Raw genomic sequence first — 25,159 nt, forward strand, 5'->3', positions numbered from 1 at the left:
CAACACCCCGGCGAGGCGAGGCTGGGCCGGCACGGAAACCAGCCACGCTCCTGCCCTGCTCCTACCCATGAAAGTGAAAGGCCGGCGGTGGGTACCTGGCGGTGACCCCATGACCGACGAGAGGGAAAGGACGACCCGCCGGTGGCCAGACAGCGGCAGGCAGGCAGGCAGGTATGCCGGTATGCATGTCCTTCCCTAGGCCGTGCCTGGGCACTCAGCCCCGCCGCCTCAGTCCAGGCTTCACCTGACTCCTCAGAACCTGAGCAAAAGACACCCTTGACTAACAGCATTGTAACACACAGTAATCATGACAGGGGATCAAACACCGGTACAAGAATCATGCTGGCACTTTGGGCGAAACTCGTGTTTTCCAAGATGTCATGCAAAAAAACGATGCAAGAAAAGTCGCGTCGTCTTTGTTCAGGTTCACGCCGCGGCGACAATACATGTCCAACGTTATTGCACGAGCGTATTGTCTCCGTGGCCGCGGCGTGTCGTGGCCGGCGCCGCGTCATGCTTCACGGAGCGGGGCGCCCAGCTCCAAGACTCGTCCAGACCGTGTTATAATTAGCCCTGCAGCAGTCTCCATTCTAAGCCTCGGCGTCTGCTCACCTCCCCGCTTCTCTTTACGTGTCTTGATATAAAAGCCTCACGTTCCTAGGGCGTGGAAATGACTTCCCTGCAGCAGTCCCTGAACCCTGCCTGCGGTGCCTTTATGCATGCTAACACGGGTGACGCGCCCCGCCCCTCCCTGCTAGCGTTTATCTGTCATCGTGTGAGGGCGGGGAGGAAGGAGCCTGCAGCGACCCTTGAACCCTCGCTAGGGAGGGCGACGCACCGCCTTGCCTGCACCTCCTCCTTCAGTCTTTCCTCCCTCCTGGCCGTAGCGTTTCAACATCCTCCTCCTCCTCCTCCTCCTCTTCCTCCTCCTCCTCCCTCCCATCTTCCTTCCCGAACCTGCCTTCCCCTCCTCCCACCTCAGGTCTCGCCAAACTCGTCTCAGTCCCTCTTCTCCTCTCATCTCTTGCCTCGCCAAACTTGTCTCAGTCCCTCCCTCTCACCCTCTTGTCTCTTCAAACTCGTCTCAGTCCCTCCTTTCCTCCCTGCCCTCCTAAAGCCTCGCCAAACTTTCGCTCTTCTTCTCCTACTCCTTCTTTCCCTTCCCTTTGTCCCTCCAAGCCGTGCCGTGTCTGCCGCCCTCTCGACCCCTCCCTCGCCTCCCTCACAGGAGTGTTAAATCATGCTCAGGAGACTCCCATTGTCTTGCACGCTCCGATACGATTGCGCCACGCTGCTTGCATTGTGTCGAAGCCGCGGGTCATGATAGAAACAGAGGGCCAGGGAACACAAGAGTATTAGAACCGAAGAAGAGGAGCAGAAGGAGTAGGACCCAATAGTAGAGAGGACCAGAAACCACGAAAGACAAAGTAACAAATAAAGTAACGATCGTAGAAGACAGAAGACTAGGGAGGCGCAGGAAGAGGAGCAGGAAGAGGAGGAGGAGGAGCAAGCGAGGATAATAGAGATGAACAAGTGTCTAACGGAAGTCACTAGGGCAGGGAAGAGACGTGGGTGGTTGGCGAGGAAGGCAACGGAGCGAAAAAGAGGAGGAGGAGGAGGAGTGGAGGTAAGTGGTGTTGGTGGTTGTGGTGGTGAGGGAAGCAGGAAGAACAAGGTCGCTGGAGCCTTTCACTCCTCCCGAAGGCTGGATGGATGGAACTCTTTCTTTCTTAGTCGCTGGCTCATTCCTTCCCCGCCCGTCAAGGTTCTTCTCCACCGCCACCGTTTACCGCAATGGGCAGTAACGTTACAATGGGCTCCTTCCGATTGCGTTGTAGCCACCATCACCGTTATTTGAGGGGTCTCTTGGACGGAACCAGCCCATTAGTGGTGCAGGCGAATTTTTTTTATAGTGGCTACCGTGATATATGACTTGCTTGACCCATGCTCTCCCCCGGTGCTCCTCTTGACCGAAGTCGCTGAAGTTAAGGTTGATTGAAGTTCTGGGCAGCATGTGGGTAATCTTCAGGCACTCGGCGATGGCTTGAAAAATCAGCGTGTTTCGGTGGGACTCCAACCTAGGTCCACGGGCTCTCTCCTTTCTCTCCGATTGCGTTGCAGCCCCCATCACCGTTACTGCAACAGTCTCGGGTCTTTTTACATATATACCGTTGACGCTGCGTTCTGTTTTCGTATCGCCGCTTGAAACACCGCACTGCGCTCTTTTTGCGCCGCTTATGATACTGCAATAGCGTTTTTTTTTCGTGTCATTTAAACCCCTTCCTTGCGTCACAGTTAGAACACGCTTGCAGTAAATCCCCCAAGGCGCCGATATCGTGAACTGGGGTGTGGTAGTGGTGGTAGTGGTGGTGGTGATGGTTGTGGTTGTTGTTAATATTGCCTCTTTTGAGGTAAAAATACACGGACTAACCTATGAGCCCGTCAGTGAAGAGCAGTAAACTATGGGAATTCGGCGCGGTGGAGGATAATTTTTGCAGAGGGCAAGAAGTGACTCAGTCCTCGACGAGGCGACGACTGCATGCAGCTTTTTCTGTATCTGATGCATTTTGGTCTTGAGGGTAATTGCAGAGATGCTGCGTGACTGGGCATGGTGGTGGTGGAAATGTAAGTCTGTATTGTTAAGTATCGGCACCTCAGTTTGAAAAGAACCTCTCGTAGAAGTCGCTGGGCTTTTCATGGGCTGTTTAGTGATAGTTTTACACGACTTCTGCATCATGAACGGGAAAAGCACCCATGAAAGCTAGGTTAATCTTCTCTGTGGCCTTAGGAAATAGTCGTAATGAGACCTGAAAAGCCTCTCGTAGAAGTTGCTGGGCTTTCCATGGGCTGTTTAATGATGCCAGTGATAGTTTTACACGACTTCTGCGTCTTGAACGAAGAAACACCCATGAAAGCCCGGTTAATCTTCTCTGTAGCCTTGGAAATAGTCGTAATGGGAGTCCGACAGGTTTAAAAATATATACCTCAGAGTCGTCCATGGAAAACACCCCGAAAAGATACCTCGGAAATTATATACCCGGAGGAGTAATAGCTGGAAGGGGTAACTCAAGGAAACTGCCCCAGGCCCATATCCTCAATCATTTCAGGGCACACACACACACACACACACACGCTTGGTATAGGGCTTCGTAGAGGTAGTGCCAGGGGTATTTCCAGGGGTAGTTTGATGAGCCTAGTGATGATAGTTTGACGAGGGTTCTGCACCATGAACATGAGAAAAAAAAAACCGTCATTAGAACCCGACTTATCTCCTCTGAGGCCTTGGGAGATGTAGTTGTTGAGAGCCAAAAGCGTCTAAAAATGCGTGTTAGTATTTCCAGGGGTAGTTTTACGAACCTAGTGATAGTTTGACGAGGCATCTGCACCATGAACGTGTGTGTTTGTGTGTGTGTGTGTGTGTGTGGTCACTGTTTAACTCAATGCGGTGTGATTAGGAATACCTGCGGTCACTGATTGGGAAATGCAGTGTGCCAATCAACGCGTGACATGATGTGGGCGACAACGTGAGTGATGAAATGAATGATTCGCTTCAATGCAGTGAGTCAACAGATGGCTGGACACACAAACACACACTCATTATTTTGCGTCGATTTGTTTTCTTTCAGTATTCTTCTATTTCTTTTCTTTCAGTATTCTTCTATTTCTTTTCTTTTTCTTCCTCTTCCTCCTCCTTCCTCTTCTCCATCATCATCTCCTCTCCTTTTCCTTCCCCTATCGAGACGTGTTACCTAGCAGACAAAGACGGACATGGAAGGCGTGGCTCACAGGTTGACCTTTCCGACAGCCTTGAGATGGAGCCTCGGTACGGATCGCTCAGTCGCTAAATGATCCGTTCGCCGCCCTCGCAGTCCCCGCAAGTCTTGAAGCGGGCGAAGTTAGCGGAGAATCGATGAAGTATTTTGAACCTTTGCCAAAATTCACTCCTGGTCCAGTTTTTCTTGGGCGTGGTTAGCGGTAGCGAGGGATTAGAACCTTCAGGACCCGTGTGTGTGTGGGGAGAGAGAGAGAGAGAGAGAGAGAGAGAGAGAGAGAGAGAGAGAATTTGTGATTATCTATCTATCTATATCTATCTGTCTCGTCTCTAAAGCCTCCTCCTCCGCCCTACTTTCCCTGCTGGAGTCTCACGAATCACCTTCCGTTCTTGAGAAACCTCCTCCCCCTCCTCTTCCTCCTCTTCCTCCATTACCCCAGTCATTCCCTTCTCTTCCCTCCTCCTCCTCCTTCCTTCTCTTATTCCCTCCGTTCCTCACCCCTTCCTTATTCTCTCTCTCTCTCTCTCTCTCTCTCTCTCTCTCTCTCTCTCTCTCTCTCTCTCTCTCTCTCTCATTTCATAATTTAACAAGTATTTCGTAGGGCTTTTGGTTTTGGGGCATTTCCAGGGGTAGTTTCATGACCCTGATGGTAGTTTGACCCATATGACGAGGCTTTCGTAGGAGTTGTGGGGACCGGGCATTTCCAGGGGTAGTACGTAGTTTCATGACTCTGATGGTAGTTTGACCCATATGACATTAAGGCTTTCGTAGGAGTTGTGGGGGTCGGGTATTTCCAGGGGTAGTAGTTTCATGACCCTGGTTGTAGTTTGACCCTTCTCTTGTTTTCCTTCACTCCGTACCTAGTTTTTTCTTCAGTGTGTGGGTTCGTAAGCATTGAGATTCTTTGGTTGGCGAAGCTGCCTTTCAACTGCTGGGGAGAGACTGTGTGCATGTGTGTGAGTTTGAGCTCGCTGGCAAGACTTTCACTTCAGCAACCACCTCCCTTCCTCTGTGTGTGTGTGTCTCTCTCTCTCTCTCTCTCTCTCTCTCTCTCTCTCTCTCTCTCTCTCTCTCTCTCTCTCTCTCTCTCCATCCATCTATCTATCTCGTTCCTTTGTTTCCATTCATTAAGACGGAAGGTTATGTCCCGTACCAAGTTGTGAAGGCTAGGCGAGAAGGGAGGGGAAGGGAAGGGAAGAGGAGGAGGAGGAGGGGAGGGCGGGGACTTGTAGCAGCGACTAGCGACTTCTATCTAACGACGGAAGTGATCCAATCTCCGGGCCAAGGGCTTCAGGAGGGACGCTTCAAACACTTCCTGCTGGCTCTTCACCTTTCTGACGCCGACCTCGAACCCGCCTACGTTAGTGATCCCGTTCAAGAATTACCGGTGTTGTAGGAATCAGCTCGCAGCCGTAAAATAAATCGCAGAGAGAGGTTCAACTTGCTTACTTTTTCTATATTTTACTCACCGCTATCCTTTTTTGTCCTGTTTCGGCTCCAATACATGACACAAACATCAGAGCAACACTTCAAATTCAGAGAAGGCTTTATAACAAACGAACATGGCAGATTTTAGAGAGAATTACCCCACGTTGATGTTCACTCTATTTTTTGCTTGTTTGGTCTGTTGGTGTGGTGGGCTGGTGTCTTGCAAGTAATATCAACCATTATGAAGACGACAGGTGGACAAAGTAAAGGCAAATAAGGTAAATCAATATGTTTTCCGGCATCAGAGCAAGTTATTTCCGCGGGGAGGCATTTCTCGCAACAGCGGAACAGACTGTGAGCTCGCATTTGTATAAGTGTTTAAGTGTATAAGTGTGCACTGTGAAGTAACTAAGTGCATGGTGTGAGGTATAGAAATGATTAAGAGGACCGACCTAAGAAGCGATACAAAGCGGAACAGGTCAAAAGAAGTAGAAGCTATAGGGAAACCAATTTGTCGAGTCCGTTTTGGCGTTGGCTCCCGCGGGTCCTTTCCTCCCCTCTGCTCTGCCACACAGTCCCAACACCAATTTTTTCCTCTCATATGTTACCTATTGCTTACATATGAGAGGAAGATATAGGTGTTGGGACTGTGTGGCAGAGCAGAGGGGAGGAAAGGACCCGGGGGAGCCTATGCCAGACCGGCCTCGACATATTTGGAAGACATACTATGGGCCGTATTACTAAACATTTCGTTGCCCAAGTTCACATACTTGACATGGCTTTCGTAGGAGCTGTAGGCCTTTCCAGGGGTAGTTTTATGACCCTGGTGGTAGGTTGACCCTTCTTCTGTGCCATGAACCTTAAAAAACATTAATGAAAAACAGATTGATCCCCTCTTTGACCTTTAGAAATAGTTGATGTGAGAAGCGATGGTGTCTTAAAATACGGCCCATACTCTCAATCATCAACACATCCTTGGCCCTCAATTCGCCTCTTGGAAAACTCTTTCGTAGAAGATGGCGCTGGGGTTTTCATGAACTGTTTTGTGACCCCGGTGATAGTTTGACCCGTCTTCTGCACCTTGAACTGGAAAACTACCCATGAAAACCAGGTTAATATTTGTGAGGCGTTTAGAAATACGAGAAGCGGGGACCTTACTCAAAGTTGTTGTAGTAAACAGTAATGGTTGTAGTAATAACAGTTGCACTTTCTTCTCTTCCTCCTCCTCCTCCTTCCTTCCTTCTCCACCTTCTCTTCTTCCTCCTCCCTCTCCCTCTCATTCTATCACAAAGCTTAAAATCGTTGCTGATGTAGGCAGAGGAAATTACTTAGAGGGACAACCACCTCAGATCGGCGCCTTAGAAGCTACGGTAGAACACGTATTTGACAAGGCTTTCGTAGGGGGTTATGGGCATTTCCAGAGGTACTTTTATGACCCTGTTGATAGTTTGACATTTCTTCTGTACTCTTAACCTAAAGAAACACTCATGGCCTCTTGCAAACTCCCATATTCTTATACTTGGCGCTGTTTATTTATCCCCCTTTCCTTCCCTTTGACAGCCTCCGAGAAGGACTACCGAGCGACTCTGCCAGACGAGGAGAACGTGATATGGGCGTGGATGCTGTTCTTCTGCTTCATCGTGCCAGAACTCGGATCATGGTTCAGGTCTACCCGCATGTGTGTGTTCAAGGTGGGCTGATCTATATTTTGATATCGAGAGAGAGAGAGAGAGAGAGAGAGAGAGAGAGAGAGAGAGAGAGAGAGAGAGAGAGAGAGAGAGAGAGAGAGAGAGAGAGAGAGACCCAATAATACAAGTATTTTGATCTCGTCTTTAGTTCACCCAATCACTAATTTCTCCCCCTCTTCCTTGCCATACAGTCCTGGAAGATGTTTAAGCTCATCCATTCCTTAATATCTGCACTTTTTCCTCATTTTAGCTCATCCTTTCAATAATATCTACATCTATACATCATTTTAGTTCCTCCATTCACTAATTCCTCCCCCTCTTCCTCGCCGTACAGTCATGGAAGAAGCCGCTGCTGGGTGACGTGTTCTGGGTCTTTGTGTTCGAGACGCTGCACACCATCGGCACGGGCATCCTCATCTACCTGGTGCTGCCCGACCTCGACGTCATCAAGGGCGCTATGCTGACCAACTGTGTCGCCTTCATGCCTGGCCTGTTCGGTGAGTGCTGGGCCATAGTCTTAATGAACCTATGCTGGCTAACTTGCAGAAGGGATTTGGACAGTATAAGGATGAGCTAGAGTAGAGAGTTGAGTGAGAGAATGAAGATGCTGGTTACCTCTTGCATTAAGGATTTGGACAGTATAGGGATGAGCTAGAGTAGAGAGTTGAGTGAGAGAATGAAGATGCTGGTTAACTCTTGCAGAAGGGATTTGGACAGTATATGGATGAGCTAGAAAGTTGAGTGAAAGAATGAAGATGCTGGTTAACTCTTGCATAAGGGATTTGGACAGTGGCCCTCAAGGTGATATTGGACCTATATATAGTCTGGGTCATAGGGCCATTGTGGTCTGAATACCTGTGTGAATCTCTGTAACTCACCCCTATCATCCCCCCTTTCCGCACCTCAGGGCTGTTGTCACGCACGAGGAAGGAGTCCCATGTGGCCCTCAAGGTGATGATGGACCTCCTGGCGCTGGCGTGTCAGCTCACTGGGTTTGTGGTTTGGCCTATCGTTGAATACGGCAAGAATCCTGACAGCTGGCGCATCTGGCTCATCCCTCCGGCGATATTCCTCACCTCCTTCGGCTGGTGGGAGAACTACGTGGACAAGAACTCCAAATTCTGTGAGTTAATTGTCTCTACCTTCCTGGATACTGGTTAACTCTTGCGTAAGGGATTTGTACAGTATAGGGATGAGCTAGAGTAGAAAGTCGACATATTTGACAAGGCTTTCCTGTGAGTTTTGGGCATTTCCGGTGGTAGTTTGATGTCTCTGGTGCTAGTTTGACCCTTCCTCTGTACCATGAACCTAAGAAACATATTTAACAAGACTTTCCTAGGAGTTTTGGGCATTTCCAGGGGTAGTTTAATGGCCCTGGTGGTAGTTTGGGCATTTCCATGGGTAGTTTAATTAATGGCCCTGGTGGTAGTTTGAGCATTTCCAGGGGTAGTTTAATGGCCCTGGTGGTAGTTTAGGGCATTTCCAAGGGTAGTTTAATGGCCCTGATGATAGTTTGGGCATTTCCAGGGGTAGTCCAATGACCCTGGTGGTAGTTTGATCCTCTGTACCATGAACTTGAAAAAAACACACACTCAAGATAACTCAACTAATCTCCTTTTTGGCCTTTGGAAATAGTTGATAGAAAGAGCAACACGGCAGGCTGCAGAATTTAAGAGGCATGGAAGGCTGCCAGTAAGAGGAGGAGGAGGAGGAGAGAGATGGAGAAGTTATTAATGATTCCTTCGTTCCTTCCTTTCCCAGCCACCATCAAGTACTTTGGGCGCATCAAGGACAGGCTTTGGAAGACCCGCTACTTCTGCTACATGTTTGTCTCGCTGTGGAAGGTGCTGGTGTTCTTCACGGTGATGGTGCTGTCCATGGGCACGCGGCTGGACAACTTCACGGCTGTCTTTGACCTCAGCACAGCATTTGAGTAAGACTTGAAGGAGGTTTGAGTTTGTGAGAGAGAGAGAGAGAATTAATATAGCTGCCACTTTTTTATAATTTTAAGGTTGAAACTGTTAGAGAGAGAGAGAGAGAGAGAGAGAGAGAGAGAGAGAGAGAGAGAGAGAGAGAATTAAAATAGCTGCCACTTTTTTATAATTTTAATGTTGAAACTGAGAGAAAGAGAGAGAGAGAGAGAGAGAGAGAGAGAAAGAGAGAGAGAGAGAGAGATTCCTAACCCCCCACCCCTCCTTAATTCCTACCCAGCACGCATGCCATCAACGTCACTGAGGTTCGCGAGCGTCTGCCTGGTCTCCTGGTGCCGGACTCCTCCACTGTGGCACCGCTGGAACTCACCCACATCATCAAGTCCCAAAAGGGCACCCCCATCTACGTGTTCCTCATCCAGGTCTTCACCGCCTGGCTCTGCTACATCTTTGGTGAGTTATGATGTTTGCAAGGGAGAAATTGTGAGGGGAAAGATGGATACAGGGGGAGGAGGAGGAGGAGAAGGAAATGAATGGTTGAGGAATTAAGGAAGGGAGGATAGTATTGATGGAGGAAAGAGAAAGAGAGAGAAAGAGAAAGGAAGGAAGGGGTTTTCTAAGAGTTGTAGCCATTTCCAAGGATAGTTTTATGGCTCTGATGGTAGTCTGACCCTTCCTCTGTACCCTGAACCTAAGAAACATATATTTTTGGCTTTTGTAGGAGTTGTAGGCATTTCCAAGGGTAGTTTAATGAGACCTCTGGTATTTTGACCCTTCTTCTGTACCCTGAACCTAAAAACACACATTGGACAAGGCTTTCGTAGGAGTTATGGGCATTTCCAGGGGGTAGTTTTATGACCTCTTTGGTAGTTTGACCCTTCCTCTGTACCCTGAACCTAAGAAACACATATTTTTGGCTTTTGTAGGAGTTGTGGGCATTTCCAGGGGGTAGTTTTATGACCTCTTTGGTAGTTTGACCCTTCTTCTGTACCATGAACCTGAAAAAAAACACTGATTAGAACCTGACTGACCTCTTTTTTGGCCTTTAGAAATAGTTGATTCTTCCTTCCTTCCTTCCTTCCTTTCTTCCTTTCCTCCTTCCTTCCTTCCTTCCTTTCCCTCCTTCCTATATCTGTTTCCTAATCCTTTACATTCTCTTCCTGTCTCTCTCTGTACTCTTCCATGTTGTTTGCTCACCATGTTTTTGTTTTCTTAGGCAAGTTTGCATGTAAGATCTGCATCCAAGGCTTCAGTTTCGCCTTCCCCATCAACCTGACCATCCCAGTGTCCCTATCACTGCTCATCACCGCCTGTGGACTGCGGTTTGACCACGCCTGCTCCTTCGAGGTCATCCCCTCCTACCTCTTCTGGGAGTGCAAGAACGGAGACATCCTCAATGACTTCCTGAACAATGATGTGAGTATAGAAAATCATCTCAGACATCACTAATTTTGCCACAAGTGAATGTCGCTGGTCTGCTATTTTCCACCCAGTTCCTAGTTGCTATTAGTCTGTTCATTTACGTCTGACCCAAGCTGACAACATAAACCTAAGCGTATTCATAAGCACAGTGCAGATTAGCAGAAAGTGCTGTGTGACATAAACACAAACAGAGGTTAAAGAAAGCTTGGAAGCCATAGCAGTAGCCAATCAGCACTCAGCTTGCAAACACGCTTAGGTTTATGTTGTCAGCTTAGGTTGGACTTAAGTGAACAGACTATAGTTGTCTTTATCTTTATTTTCCCTACTCATGGGGCCTCCCTCTCTCTACCCTGCATAACTCCCTAATGCCTACTGTTGTGCCTTGTTCATTTTCATCCCGTAATACATTTTTTTTATAGTCCATTACAGCACAGAAGCCTTTCCTTACATTCTCCACCTCTCTCCAGTTGGTGTTAGTGTGTTTCATCCTGCTCTGGTAACCTTCCTTCACCTCTATCTGATCTCTCTGGGCAGTCTTGTGTATTTGGAGCATAAAGTTCAGAGTCATTTACACCTTCCAATGCCCTGAGGAACCCTTTTTGGTGTCCTCAGTAAGCATGGGTGTGGCTGCTCTGGCTGCTGCAAACTCCCCTCTGTGGACATTTTTTAGTATTTTGAGCATAAAGTTCAGAGCCATTTCCATCTTCCAATGCCCTGATGAACCCTTTCTTGATTTTCCTGGCTGCTGCAAACTCCCCTCTCAGGACATTTTTCAATATTTTGAGCATAAACTTCAGAGCCATTTACACCCTCCATTGCCCTGATGAACCCTTTTTGGTGTCCGCAGTATGCATGGGTGTGGCTGTTCTGGTTGTTGTCCCAAACGTGGATAACGCTGCACATCTGGACTCCAAAGTGTGAGCGCCTGGCCTCCACGGAGAAGCTGTTTGTCACGCCCATGTACAACTCTCTCCTCATCGACCAGTCGCTGGCACTCAACAGGCGGAGGGACGACGAGGGTGACGTGAAGACGGAGGACCTCAATCTCAACCCTGACGACCCCGAGAATGAGGTATGTCCACTTGTTATAGCCAGCGGGAATAAGTCTCCAATGCCCTATACAGCTGATCTTCACACCACATCATATTTTGGATACAGGAGTGAACTACATGTTATAGAAGACACTCTGTTATTAGGATTGAAGCTGATTTCTGAAGTCTTTTATCCCATTCAGAAAAATTAAAACAAAATATTATGTATAGCTTAGTATAGCAAGTATGTATAGTGCAAAGGCCTCCTGTATGGCATGGAATAGGCATATATGTATACCACAAAAATAATATTCTTTCTGAGAGCGACACCATGAAAATTAAATCAGAAAAGACAACCTTCCCAAGCGCTGTCAATAATGGAAAGTGCTCGGTAAAAAATGTATATTCCTGCTAAAATCCCATGTCAAAAGTACTCCTGAGAGGGAACAAACATCCTGCTCAGCTGTTCTCTAGAGTGTGACACTTAGAGAATAAAATCAGAAGGAAATTGGCCAGTAAAAAATTTATATTCCTACTCCTGTATGGAAAACTGTTCTTCTTTATGTCTTTCAAACAAGTTCCCTTTCTTAATTTCTTGCTCTGCCCTCTTAATTACCTCCTCCCTGCCATCTCAGTCAAATCATCAAAATTACAGGCTCACGGCATAGATGGGAAAGTTTTGAACTGGATCAGGGCGTGGCTTTGTGGTAGGAAGCAGAGAGTGCAAATCAATGGTAAAAAATCTGAATGGGGCAGTGTTACGAGTGGAGTCCCACAAGGGTCAATGCTGGGTCCTCTGCTTTTTATTATTCATGTCAATGACTTGGACACAGGAATTAGTAGTGATGTCAGCAAGTTCGCAGATGATACCAAGATTGGTAGAGTAATCCAATCAGACAGGGACGCTACTGTTCTCCAGGATGAGCTTGACAGACTATAAGATTGGGCGGGGAAGTGGCAGATGGAATTCAATGTTGGGAAGTGTAGCATTCTGAGTGTAGGTAGGAATAACCCCTCACATAATGACTCCTTAAATGGCACTCCTCTAAGTAGGTCTGGGCGTGAGAGAGACTTAGGAGTCCTAGTGAGCGCTGACCTCCGTCCTAGGGCTCAATGCATTCAGGCTAAAAATCGGGCAAACAGAGTACTTGGTTTCATCTCAAGGAGCGTAAGCAATAGGAGCGCTGAAGTCATCCTCAAACTTTACTTAGCACTAGTTAGACCTCATCTCGATTATGCAGTTCAGTTCTGGTCCCCCTACTATAGAATGGATATCAAAATGTTAGAATCTGTACAGAGGAGGATGACAAAGATGATTCAGGGGGTGAGAAACTTGCCTCATGAAGACAGGCTGAAGCAGTTAAATCTACACTCGCTAGAAAGGCAAAGGTTGCAAGGAGACTTGATCGAAGTCTATAAATGGATGAAGGGCTTTAATAAAGGGGATGTCAATAAGATTTTGATAGTAAAAGAGCCAGGTAGGACGCGTAGCAATGGTTTTAAGTTAGACAAATTCAGATTCAACAAAGACATAGGCAAGAATTGGTTCACCAATAGAGTGGTGGACGAATGGAACAGGCTTGGGGGCCATGTTGTGGGTGCCAATACCATGGATACATTCAAGAAGAGGTTAGATAAAGCCATGGATGGTGAGGTAAGGTGGGGTGGAGTGTACAGGAGCTGCCTTGTATAGGCCAACCAGTCTCTTGCAGACTCCTTACGTTCTTATGTTATGTTATCCAACACGTCCATTCCACTCATAGTCCTGTATAGCGCTATCAGGTCTCCTCTTTCTCTTCTTTCTTTGTGTTGGTAGGCCCAGTTCCTCCAGTCTACAGAGAGGGAACAAACATCCTGGTCAATGTGCTATACAGTCTCATTCACTTGCAGGTGTCACAGTACTACGAGACCATCTCTATCCACACCGACTCCTCCAACAACAACACCACCAAGATCAAGTCCTCCGACCAGATCACTCGCATCTACGCCACGGCTACCATGTGGCACGAGACAGAGGAGGAGATGATTGAGATGTTGAAGTCTATCCTGCGCATGGATGAGGACCAGTCTGCTCGCCGCGTGGCCCAGAAGTACCTCAAGATTGTGGACCTCGATTACTACGAGTTTGAGAGTAAGATTTCACCCTGTAGCTTCATTTTCATGGGTAGAGTTTGAACGTAATAAGATAACCTTGAGCCTGATTCCACTTCCATCACAGGCAAGGTTCTCAGATTAAAAATTGGAGTCACTCTTGCCTTTGACAGAACTAAGGGCCACACTCCTAAACCTCTCATCGCCCAAGCACACATATTTGACAAGGCTTTCGTCGGAGTTCTGAGCATATCCAGGGGTAGTTTTGTGACCCAGATGGTAGTTTGACCCTTCCTCTGTACCCTGAACCTAAGAAACACATATTTGACAAGGCTTTCATCGGAGTTCTGAGCATATCCAGGGGTAGTTTTGTGACCCAGGTTGTAGTTTGACCCTTCCTCTGTACCCTGAACCTAAGAAACACACATTTGACAAGGCTTTCGTAGGAGTTCTGAGCATTTCCAAGGGTAGTTTTGTGACCCAGATGGTAGTTTGACCCTTCCTCTGTACTATGAACCTAAGAAACACGCATTTGACAAGGCTTTCATAGAAGTTTTGAGCATTTCCAGGGATAGTTTTATGACCCTGGTGGTACTTTGACCCTTCCTCTGTACCATGGACCTAAGAAACACACATTTGACAAGGCTTTCATAGGAGTTCTGAGCATATCCAGGGGTAGTTTTGTGACCCTGGTTGTAGTTTGACCCTTCCTCTGTACCATGAACCTAAGAAACACACATTTCACAAGGCTTTCATAGGAGTTGTGAGTATTTTCAGGGGTAGTTTTATGACCCAGGTGGTAGTTTGACCCTTCTTCTGTACCATGAACCTAAGAAACACACATTTAACAAGGCTTTTGTTGGAGTTGCGAGCATTTCCAGTGATAGTTTTGTGACCCTGGTTGTAATTTGACCCTTCCTCTGTACGATGAAAGTAAAAAACACTCTTGAGAGCCCAATTGATCTCATTTTTGCCCTTTGGAAATTGTTGATGTGAGGGGCGGAGGCGTCTAGAAGTGTGGCTGTCCGTGTCAAGCGCTGTGCCACTCATCAACTCTTCCTTCCTCCCCCAACAGCTCACATCTTCTTCGACGACGCCTTTGAAATCTCTGACGAGAACGAGGATGAGAACGTGGTGAACCAGTTTGTGAAGATGCTGGTGAACATGATGGATGACGCCGCCACCCACGTCCACCAGACCAACATCCGCATCCGGCCCCCAAAGAAGTTCCCGGCGCCGTACGGAGGTCGCCTGGTGTGGACGCTGCCAGGCAAGACTAAGATCGTGGCCCATCTCAAGGACAAGAGCAAGATCAGGCACAAGAAACGCTGGTCCCAGGTAAACACACAGTCTACTCTCTCCTCCCTTTCCTTCCCTCATGCAATGGGCCAACTCCAGGTTCTCAATGTGTGTGTTTCCCTCCAGGTGATGTACATGTACTACCTACTGGGCTTCAAACTCATGGACCAGCCCATCTCCGTGGACAGGAAGGAGGTGATTGCAGAGAACACCTTCCTGTTGACCCTGGACGGAGACATTGACTTCACCCCCAATGCCGTGGCCCTGCTTATCGATCTCATGAAGAAGAACACCAATCTCGGCGCTGCGTGTGGACGTATTCACCCCGTGGGCTCAGGTAGGACAGCTTGCCCATTGTTGCCAGATTGTCGTACTCAGCCTCTAACCAACTTCCCACCCAAAAACTGTCTCCTGGACCACAATAACTAGATTCTTTTATAGTTATCATTAAAATAGTTAATTCCTGATGTTTCTTGGCAATAGTTAGGTGTTATAAACTGGTAAATACTATGCTTAGTACGGTAATCTGGCAATGGTGAGCTTGCCTTTTATCTTGGGAGGGGCTTGCTCGCTATGCTCACACTGAACTATGCTGGAAAGATGAGCAGGATAGTTTAACCCGTCCGCTGCGATTGGCACGGATATGGCTTTTACTGGTAGCCTGGTAACATACACTGCCAGATCTCTCTCTATGATCTAGCTAATCACACAATGGTTCCTGGCAGGCCTGATGGTGTGGTACCAGATGTTTGAGTACGCCATTGGTCATTGGCTGCAGAAATCCACTGAGCACATGATTGGCTGTGTGTTGTGTAGCCCGGGCTGCTTCTCTCTCTTCCGTGGCAAGGCTCTCATGGACGACAACGTGATGAGGAGGTACACCACAAAGTCCAGCCAGGCGCGACACTACGTACAGTACGATCAAGGTGGGTCTTGTTGTTGTTGTTTCTAGGGAGGGTGTCTTCAGGGGACTCTTCAACGACCCCAAGTGAATTTTATTTATAGTGGCTGTTGCCCCCCTCCCCCCCTCCTCCCTGGTGTTCCTCTTGTCCAAATGTTGTTGTTGTTTTTAGGGAGTGTGTCGAGGGGCCTCTTTGACGACCCCAAGCGAATTTTATGTATAGTGACTGACGTGATATATATGACTTGCCTGGCCCATGCCTCCCCCCTCCTCCCTGGTGCTCCTCTTGTCCAAATTCACTGAAGTTACGGTTGATTAAAGTTAGTCTGGGCAGCATGAGGGTAATCTTCAACGGCCCCAGTCCGATAGTGGTGCAGGCGAATTTTATTTATAGTTGGTGACGTGATATATGACTTGCCTGGCCCATACTGCCCCCTGGTAAACCGAGGTATGACTGTATGTATATGTAGATAGGGCAGCTTTGAAGACCTTTCCTAAGAGCCATACTTGTGGACTAACTGTGGCCGTGTGTGGTGGTTGCAGGCGAGGACAGATGGCTGTGCACGCTGCTGCTCCAGAGAGGTTACCGTGTGGAGTACAGTGCTGCCTCAGATGCTTACACCCACGCCCCCGAGGGATTCTCCGAGTTCTACAACCAGCGCCGCCGATGGGTGCCCTCCACCATGGCCAACATCATGGATCTGCTTCAGGACTACAAGAAGACCATCAAAGTGAACGACAACATCTCCCTGCCCTACATCAGTTACCAGGTAGGCTCACAGTTTGCCTCTAGCTTCAATTTTTTTTCACATCAGAGACTAAACTACAGGAACACTGTGGCAAAGAAGGAACTGTAGCAAGGGTCAGGGCATGCAGAGAACCACAGGAACAGAGTCACAACCAAGGAACTGTAGCAAGGGTCAGGGCATGCAGAGAACCACAGGAACAGAGTCACAACCAAGGAACTGTAGCAAGGGTCAGGGCATGCAGAGAACCACAGGAATAGACTGGCAACCAAGGAACTGTAGCAAGGGTCAGGGCATGCAGAGAACCACAGGAATAGACTGGCAACCAAGGAACTGTAGGACAAGTCAGGACCCATTGAACCAACTAGTGAGACAAAATTGGACCTTTTATCAAAGCAAGCTGGAGCACACTGGCATCAGACACAAGTGGAGTCTGCTGTACAATAGGCAGAGAGCACTGAAAAGTCTTGATTGTCCCCGAAATTTAATATTAGAGTTTATTTCATAGATGTTTGAGTGCAGTGCTGAGATTTAGGAATGCAGGGGATTTTTTTTTTTAATATCACTCATGTTCTCTTTGCCATGGACTTGTAATGCCTGATGACGATGAGGAAAGTTAGTCATGTGACCCTCCTTTGCAGACTATGTTGATGGCTGGCACTATCCTTGGCCCTGGCACCATCTTCCTCATGTTGGTGGGTGCCTTCGTGGCTGCCTTCAGGATCGGTAACTGGCCGTCCTTCGAGTACAACATCATCCCAATCCTGCTGTTCATGATTGCCTGCTTCACCCTCAAGTCCAGCATACAGGTGAGGGCCATGCCAATTAACACTTAAAGCCTTACCTCAGCTACTATTCATTTGTCCTGTGAAAAAGTTTAGAAAAGTGGCCAAAAGAGAGGTCAACTTCACCACAGTATACAGCAGAGAGTTACTAGAGGAGGAGAGGTAGAAACAGTTCATATAAGAAAAAGAATAATTACAGAAGAATAAAAAGAAGGGGACAAAGAATCAAAGGGAGTTAGGGAAATGGAGATGGAGATAAAGGACTTAGAATGGAGGAATTAAAAACTGTGATTCTCTTAGTGTGTGTGTGTGTGTGTGTGTGTGTGTGTGTGTGTGTGTGTGTGTGTGTGTGTGTGTGTGTGTGTGTGTGTGTGAACAGTAATGGATAACTTGTCCATTTACGATTATATTAAAAAAAAGTAATCCTCAGTCTCGGGCTTTCAACCTTGTCCGATTTGTTTGATTAAGAATAATTTCCTGAGTTGGGGTGAGTCAGCTCTGTCCTCAAGTGTTCAAAGCTGATTCTCGAGTGTTTTCTGCCTCTCAAAGTGTGTGTGTGTGTGTGTGTGTGTGTGTGTGTGTGTGTGTGTGTTGTTTCTGTCCTGTTTAATTCATGTGTCAGATGTGTAAGTGTCTTCTCCTTGTCTGTCTGTGTGTTTGAATCTGATTTTGGGTGTTTTCTGCTTTTAAAAATGTGTGTGTATGTTTATAAGTATGTTTAAGAGTGTGTGTGTGTATGTTTCTTGTGTCTAAGGAAGTGTTTCAAGTGTTTTTTTCTTGTCTGAATGTGTCCTGTTATTGTGTGTGTGTATTTCATGTGTCTAAGTAAGTGCTTCAAGTGTTTATTCCTTGTCTGAATGTGTCCTGTTGCCATATGTGTGTATTTCGTGTGTCTAAGTATGCGTTTTCCCTGTCTGTCTGTGTCCCTCGTCCTGGCTTGTCCGTGGCGCATGGCAGCTGGTAGTGGCCCAGCTCATGTCCGCCTCCTACGCCCTGATCATGATGGCTGTCATCGTGGGTACAACTCTCCAGCTGGGCGAGGACGGCATAGGCTCCCCCTCGGCCATTTTCCTCATCGCTCTGTCGGGATCCTTCTTCATAGCAGCTTGCATGCACCCCCAAGAGTTCAAGTGTATCATTCCAGGTCTGCTGTACCTCCTCTCCATCCCCTCCATGTACCTCCTCCTTATCATTTATTCGCTCATTAATTTGAACAATGTCTCGTGGGGGACGCGCGAGATCGCCACCAAGAAAACGAAGAAGGTTTGTGTGGCCCCTGTGTGTTGGTGGTGGTGGCGGTGGTGCTGGGGAGGAATGCCACTAGGGGAAGGCCATGCTGTTGTTGTTGTTGTTGGTGGTGGTGGTGGTGCATGTCTGGGTGAAGGGCTCATGCAGTCACCATCCTCTGAGCCTTTTCTGGTGTAACTCTTCACACACACACACACACACACACACACACTGACATCTGGGTACTGGGTGTTCAGGGCCTTTCTCTCCCTTCCATACATACTAACACACCTTCCTATTTGTACTGACATCTGGGTACTGGGTGTTCAAGGCCTTTCTCTCCCTTCCATACATACTAACACACCTTCCTATTTGTACTGACATCTGGGTACTGGGTGTTCAAGGCCTTTCTCTCCCTTCCATACATACTAACACACCTTCCTATTTGTACTGACATCTGGGTACTGGGTGTTCAAGGCCTTCTCTCCCTTCCATACATACTAACACCTTCCTATTTGTACTGACATCTGGGTACTGGGTGTTCAAGGCCTTTCTCTCCCTTCCATACATACTAACACACCTTCCTATTTGTACTGACATCTGGGTACTGGGTGTTCAAGGCCTTTCTCTCCCTTCCATACATTCTAGCACACCTTCCTATTTGCATAACACACATAACACACCCTTGGACTCCTTTCCTCATACATAATTATTGCCTACTTTTCTACCTACTGATGTTTTTAAATGGTACAATTTTTTAAAATTGATTTTTAGAATATATGACACTACTATCCAAGTCCTTTCTCACCCTTCAAGAAATATTTACACACCTTCCTTTTTGCACAAACCTCTGGAAACTGTGTTCAAGCCCTTTTCCCTTCATATACGCTAACACACCTTTTCAGTGCACTAACACAGCCTGGTAACTTGCCCCTTCTATGCCCATATGTACTAATGCACCTTCCTATTTGCACTGACATCTGGGTACTGGGTGTTCAAGGCCTTTCCCTCCATATACGCTAACGCACCTTTTCAACGCACTAACACAGCCTGGTAACTTCGCCCGCAGATCACCATTGCGTACATCCTGACAGCCGTTTATGCCCTGGTGATGATAATCGTGCTGGTGGCCATGTTCCTCAACTTTGCGGTGGACGGCTGGAACAGTCCAAGCGCCATATTCTTCTTAAGTTCAGCGGCGTCCTTTGTAATAACGGGGTTGCTACATCCGAAGGAGATCATATGCCTGCCTTGTGGACTCATTTACTACCTGCTGGTGCCCTCCATGTACCTCCTCCTGCAACTGTATTCCTGCTTCAACGTCAACAATGTGTCCTGGGGCACGAGGGAAGTGTCGGCCAAGCAAAAGAAGAAGACAAGAGAGGTACAAGATTATTTCATGTCCATTAGGAAGTTAAAGAAAGAACGAGATTTATAAAGAACAGTTTTAATAGATGTTCTTCAGTCAAGCGATGCAAGAGAGGTACAAGATCATTCCCTGTCCCTTAGGAAGTTACCCAAAAAGAACAGTATATAAAAAGAGAAGAACGGTTCCAGGTAGACATTCTTCACTCAGGCGATGCAAGAGGGTACAAGATCATTCCCTGTCCATTAGGAAGTTACCCACAATGAACGAGATATATATAGAGAGAACAGCTCTGGATAGCCGTTCTTCACTCAGGCGACGAGCAAAACATAACCGTAACTAATGAAATTAATATGTGCATGTTCCACCCACGTCTTGCATGACCCACTAACTGCATGGCTGCTTGTAATAACTTCACTAGAGGTTAGATAGTGTAGTATTTCTTAGGATGCATGACAGTAACTTATCAACACATAGAGAGAAATATCAGCTGACTTTTAATAACATCACTAGAGGGTAGAGTGTGTGTGTGCATGAGGGCAGCTTAACAACACATAATATAGAAATAGCAATTGACTTTTTACCTGATATAGTGAATGCCCAATACAGTGCAGCCATAGATTATTTTTTGTGTGCATGTCTAGCTTAAAAACACATAATATAGAAATAGCAATTGACTTTTTACCTAATATAGTAATTGCCCATTACAGTATATCCATAGAGTTGATACCAAGCAGTAACTTTGCACACTATAGAATTCTTTAAAGGCTGAATAATATACCAATACCAGGTGATTACATTTATTTCCTTATCTTAATGTCAATACAAGGACAGTTATCATCCTCCCCTTCTGGCCTGATAGAGACTTGAGGCAGAGCACAAAGCCCTGTTGCATCCAAAGGGAATCATATACCTGTCTGAATATCTCTACAAGGATGGTTCTAATTCTCCCCCTCACTGCCCTGTTATGAACTTGAGGCAGAACACAAAGCCCTGTTACATCCAAAGGGAATCATATACCTGTCTGAATATCTCTACAAGGATGGTTCTAATTCTCCCCTCACTGCCCTGTTATGAACTTGAGGCAGAACACAAAGCCCTGTTACATCCAAAGGGAATCGTATATCTGCCTGAATATCTCTATAAGGATGGTTCTAATTCTCCCCCTCACTGCCCCATTAGGAACTCGAGGCAGAAGACAAAGCCCTGTTACATCCAAAGGGAATCATATATCTGCCTTAATATCTACAAGGAAGGTTCTAATTCTCCCCTCACTGCCCCATTAGGAACTCGAGGCAGAAGACAAAGCCCTGTTACATCCAAAGGGAATCGTATATCTGCCTGAATATCTCTATAAGGATGGTTCTAATTCCCCCTCTCACTGCTGTCATAGGAACTCGAGGCAGAGCGTAAAGCCATGGAGGAAGCTAAGAAGGCGAAGAAGAGGGAGGGCTTCCTGGGCTTCCTTCACCGTGAGCAACAGAATGATGACGAAGGTTCCATTGAGTTCTCCCTGGCCGGCCTCTTCAAGATCATGTGCTGCGTCCACCCCAAGCCCAGCGATGAGCGTCAGCAGCTGGCCAGCATCGCAAACTCCCTCGACATCCTCAAGAAGCGATTTGAGACCATTGAAGCGTATGTATTGTCTTCCTTCTCATCTTAAATACAGAAAAAAAACATTAGACAAACTTTGCTATAGTGAAACCTCTCTCCCTTCCCTCCTTTGATCATTCTTGCAACTTCTTTTCTCCTCTCACACATAGTTTCTTCCTCCCTTCCTTTCCTTATTTCCCTTAGAAGGCCTTAGATACATTCCCCACTTGAGTCACACTTGTCATCCTTGCCCCAACAGACATATAGGCATCGTTCCTCCTCATCATCATTTCATGGATGCCTGCTCCTAGGAGCTCCCACCAGGGGATGGCCACGGCAGAAGAGCTTCCAACTTTCTCTATCCAGACACTCCCTCCTTGCCTGCTCAAAGTTTCTCAAAGATCTTTCCCCCCTCTCCCTAACGTACTCTTGCACCCTATCCCTCCATTTCACTGGAGGTCGTCTTCTTGCATTCCCTCCCAATATCTCACTCACATACACCCTTCTGGTCATCTTACTCTCCTCCATTCGCTCCATGTGGCCAAACCACTTTAAAGTCTGTCGCTTCACTTCTTCCACCACTCCACACTTCTTCCCTTCACCCCTGTGACGCATTCCAAAATGCTCATACACACTTTCATTACTCATTCCATCCATTCTACTCACACCACAAGCACTCCTCAAATAACTCATTTTCACTGCCTGCACTCTAGACCTCTGACTTTCATTCCAGGCCCACGTTTTACTTGCATATGTGAGGGTTGGTACCATTATTGTATTTCTCAAATCCCTCTTTACCTCCATGCTCACACTTCTGCCATTCATGATTCGTCCCAAAGACCCTACCACCCTTCTTCCTTGCAATGCCCTTTCTCTTATCTCTCCCTCCATACCAACATGCTTACACATAACTGATCCAAGGTAATTAAACTCATTGACCTCCTCCATTTCTTCACCATTCAAAATTATTTTGCTTTCTTTTTCACATTCAATTCCCACTCTATATGGGCATACAGAATTTACAACCTCACTTCTACTTCGCTCACAAACCATCACTTTACTTTTGTTGACATTTGCTTTCAGCTTTCTCCTGTTACAGTCACTATCAAAAACACTGACCAAATTTTGTAGGTCACTTCATTTTCTGCAATGAGCACCATGTCATCAGCAAACAGTATCAAATTCAGTACCCACTTACTTCCCTCATCGAGCAGTCTTACTCCAACATCTCCAAATTTGCCCTTGATTTCTCTAATAACACCATCCATATAGATATTGAATAACCATGGTGACATGATGCACCCTTGTCTTAAGCCCACTTTTATCTCAGAATGGTCACTTGTTTCCCAGTAATTCTGACACATGCAGATGCTTCCTTATAGAAAGACTTTATTGCACTAAGCAGTTTTCCTCCCACACCATAAATCTTTGAAACATCCCACAATGCAATGCAATGCAATCGACTCTGTCATAAGCTTTTTCCAAATCCATGAAGGCAGCGTATAGTTTCTTTCCTTTTGCTAATATTTTTTCTACTACCATCCTGAAGGCAAATATCTGATCCACACATCCCCTTCCCTTCCTGAAGCCTCCTTGTTCTTCACTGATTATCTCTTCTGTAAGTCTTTGCACCCTCTCTATTATGACTTTTCCATATACCTTTCCGGGTATACTCAGGAGACTTATACCTCTATAGCTCCCACACTCCCCTCTCCTGCCCTTCCCCTTGTAAATTGGGACAATGATGGCTTTCGTCCAGTCTGCTGCCCCCCCCCTCCCATGCTACTTCACATATCTTGACCATCCATTTAACAACTACATCTCCTCCACATTTCAACATTTCTTCTGTGATTCCATCAATTCCTGCTGCCTTTCCATTTTTTAATCTTTTTATTGCCTGATTTACTTCTTTATATGTTATACTTCTTTCTTTATATACTCCTCCTCTACCTCTACTCAAAACTACTGCTGTTACAGCTGTTGGACGTCCATCCTCAAAATTCATTAAGTTTTTGAAATATTCTCTCCATCTCTCTTTCACAGCTTCCCCGTCTTTCAACGTCTTTCCATTCTCATCCATAACTTCATTTATTTTACTTGAGGAGATATTTTCTGCATTTCTTTCGTTTTTTACTTCTTTCCAATATGATTTCCTGTTCCCTTTATATTTTTCACTTAGTCTTTTTCCAAAGGAGCTGCCTTGTACAGGAAAGGAGCTGCTGCCTATATACATAAGAGAGCTGTGTTAGGCCTACTCACCCTCTTGTAGTACTCCTCCTTTCTATGTTCTTATGTTAACTCTCTTCTTACTTTCTTTTATTGCTTGTTTTAATTTCATTTTGCATTCTTTATATTTCTTTCCTGTATCGTTCCTGTATCTAAAATTAAGAAAACAAACATGACTCCCTTCCTTCCTTTGTTCATTCTTGCATGGGGTATAGGAGGTAAGCCAGTCTGTCTATGCCTCAACAAACACATATAACAATGAGGAAATCCTGCTTCCACCTATAGTATTGTTCCTTTACATTACTTTTCTCCTTTCACACATATTTTTATCTCCCTTCCTCTACTTATTTCCTCCCATGAGTCACATTTGTCACCCTTGCCCCAACAGACACATGGGCATTGTTCCGTCATCTTCGCGGCGTCACTCCACCATGCACCAGCCGCGCGTCTCCCTCCGCGGCGACAACGTGTCCACCATCAACGAAGGAACCATGGACGACTACAGCGACAGCGACAGTGAGAAGTCAGGTGAGCAGTGACATGTATTTGCAGTGACACATTCCTGAAACTTTCCCCCCACAATGAGACTCCTATCTTGTGTATTTGCAGTGGCTCTTAACCCGGTAGCAGTGACGGGCCAAATTTGTGGCTTTACTGTGTACCAGCGACGGGCCAAATTTTTGCCATGATATAAACCCCCCAAAATAGATGATGCATAAACTGATCACAAATCCATTGATATATATAATGAAATGGTTTGCGTGAGAAATTATTTTTTCTCATTTTTCTCGTTTAGAGGGACCTTTTAAGAAACCGATCCCCACAGCTCCCGGGTTAACAGCAGGCTAAGGGAGGAGATAGGCCAGAGTCAAAGTCAACCATTCACTTATCATAGGCGGAAATAGTCCTGAATTAATGTCAAGGGTTCACGAAAGGGCTGACTCATCTTGGTGCTTGTCTGTCCCTGTGCCCGGCAGGTCCCAAGGAGGAGCGTGACGACCTAGTTAACCCTTACTGGATCGAGGACAAGGCTCTCAAGCGTGGGGAGGTGGACTACATGCCGGGAGCTGAAGTGCAGTTCTTCAAGGACCTCATCGAGAAGTACCTCCACCCACTTATCAAGAACCCTCAGGAGCAGGTAAGCCTTTTCTGTCCCTGGCTACAGACTCAATTTGATCGCTCACTGAACTTCTCAATGACTCAGATCAGACCCAAAGATACTGATTCACAAGTCTGTAGTTTGCCATACCCTTTTGCTTCTGCTGGTTGAGTCTGTAGTAATTATATTGAGTCCAGTCTTAAACGTATCGGGCTCCCACTACGACTATTTCCCAAGGTCACAGAGAAGATTAACCAGGTTTTCATGGGTGATTTTCCTATTCAAGATGCAGAGGCTGTGTAAAACTATCACTGGGGTCACAAAACAGTCCATGAAAAGCCCCGCAACTTCCATGAGAGGTTCATATTCTTAAACATATCGTGCTCCCATTACGTCTATTTCCCAACGCCACAGAGAAGATTAACCGGGTTGTCATTGATGATTTTCCCGTTCAAGGTGCAGAGGCCGTGTAAAACTATCACTGGGATCACAAAACAGTCCATGAAAAGCCCAGCAACTTCCACGAGAGGCTTTTCAGACAAGGGGAATTGGG

At 46.5% G+C, this 25,159-nt stretch overlaps 1 protein-coding gene and 2 long non-coding RNA genes across 11 annotated transcripts in view; 1 reads left to right on the forward strand and 2 right to left on the reverse strand.

The window, feature by feature from the left end:
* The window catches only part of LOC126999678 (chitin synthase chs-2-like), a 58,862-nt gene that overhangs the window by 24,821 nt on the left and 8,882 nt on the right, over positions 1-25,159 (forward strand). For 7 of the 9 annotated variants that reach the window (XR_007753492.1, XM_050862396.1, XM_050862398.1 and 4 more), the window contains exons 5-21: positions 6,762-6,892; positions 7,224-7,386; positions 7,797-8,012; positions 8,651-8,822; positions 9,101-9,273; positions 10,037-10,236; positions 11,090-11,314; positions 13,164-13,404; positions 14,440-14,702; positions 14,790-15,000; positions 15,389-15,589; positions 16,108-16,334; positions 16,952-17,119; positions 19,392-19,706; positions 21,082-21,323; positions 23,896-24,035; positions 24,485-24,645. Coding sequence is in view for 8 of the 9 variants with exons in the window: in XM_050862396.1 (XP_050718353.1) it covers positions 6,762-6,892; positions 7,224-7,386; positions 7,797-8,012; positions 8,651-8,822; positions 9,101-9,273; positions 10,037-10,236; positions 11,090-11,314; positions 13,164-13,404; positions 14,440-14,702; positions 14,790-15,000; positions 15,389-15,589; positions 16,108-16,334; positions 16,952-17,119; positions 19,392-19,706; positions 21,082-21,323; positions 23,896-24,035; positions 24,485-24,645 (3,449 nt within the window). In the remaining variant the exon portion in view is untranslated. Of the gene's footprint in view, positions 1-6,761; positions 6,893-7,223; positions 7,387-7,796; positions 8,013-8,650; positions 8,823-9,100; positions 9,274-10,036; positions 10,237-11,089; positions 11,315-13,163; positions 13,405-14,439; positions 14,703-14,789; positions 15,001-15,388; positions 15,590-16,107; positions 16,335-16,951; positions 17,120-18,052; positions 18,359-19,391; positions 19,707-21,081; positions 21,324-23,895; positions 24,036-24,484; positions 24,646-25,159 lie in introns of all 9 variants that reach the window. The other 2 variants (XM_050862404.1, XM_050862401.1) reach the window with 1 other exon arrangement.
* On the reverse strand, positions 18,365-19,384 carry LOC126999680 (uncharacterized). The gene is made up of 3 exons (XR_007753495.1): positions 19,351-19,384; positions 18,830-19,219; positions 18,365-18,759 (listed from the first exon to the last, which is right to left on the reverse strand). It is a non-coding gene; the product is annotated as an uncharacterized LOC126999680 (long non-coding RNA).
* LOC126999682 (uncharacterized) lies at positions 20,215-20,864 on the reverse strand. The gene is made up of 2 exons (XR_007753497.1): positions 20,709-20,864; positions 20,215-20,601 (listed from the first exon to the last, which is right to left on the reverse strand). It is a non-coding gene; the product is annotated as an uncharacterized LOC126999682 (long non-coding RNA).

Source organism: Eriocheir sinensis, chromosome 17 (genome assembly GCF_024679095.1).
Source record: "Eriocheir sinensis breed Jianghai 21 chromosome 17, ASM2467909v1, whole genome shotgun sequence".
In the NCBI taxonomy this organism is placed as follows: domain Eukaryota; kingdom Metazoa; phylum Arthropoda; class Malacostraca; order Decapoda; family Varunidae; genus Eriocheir; species Eriocheir sinensis.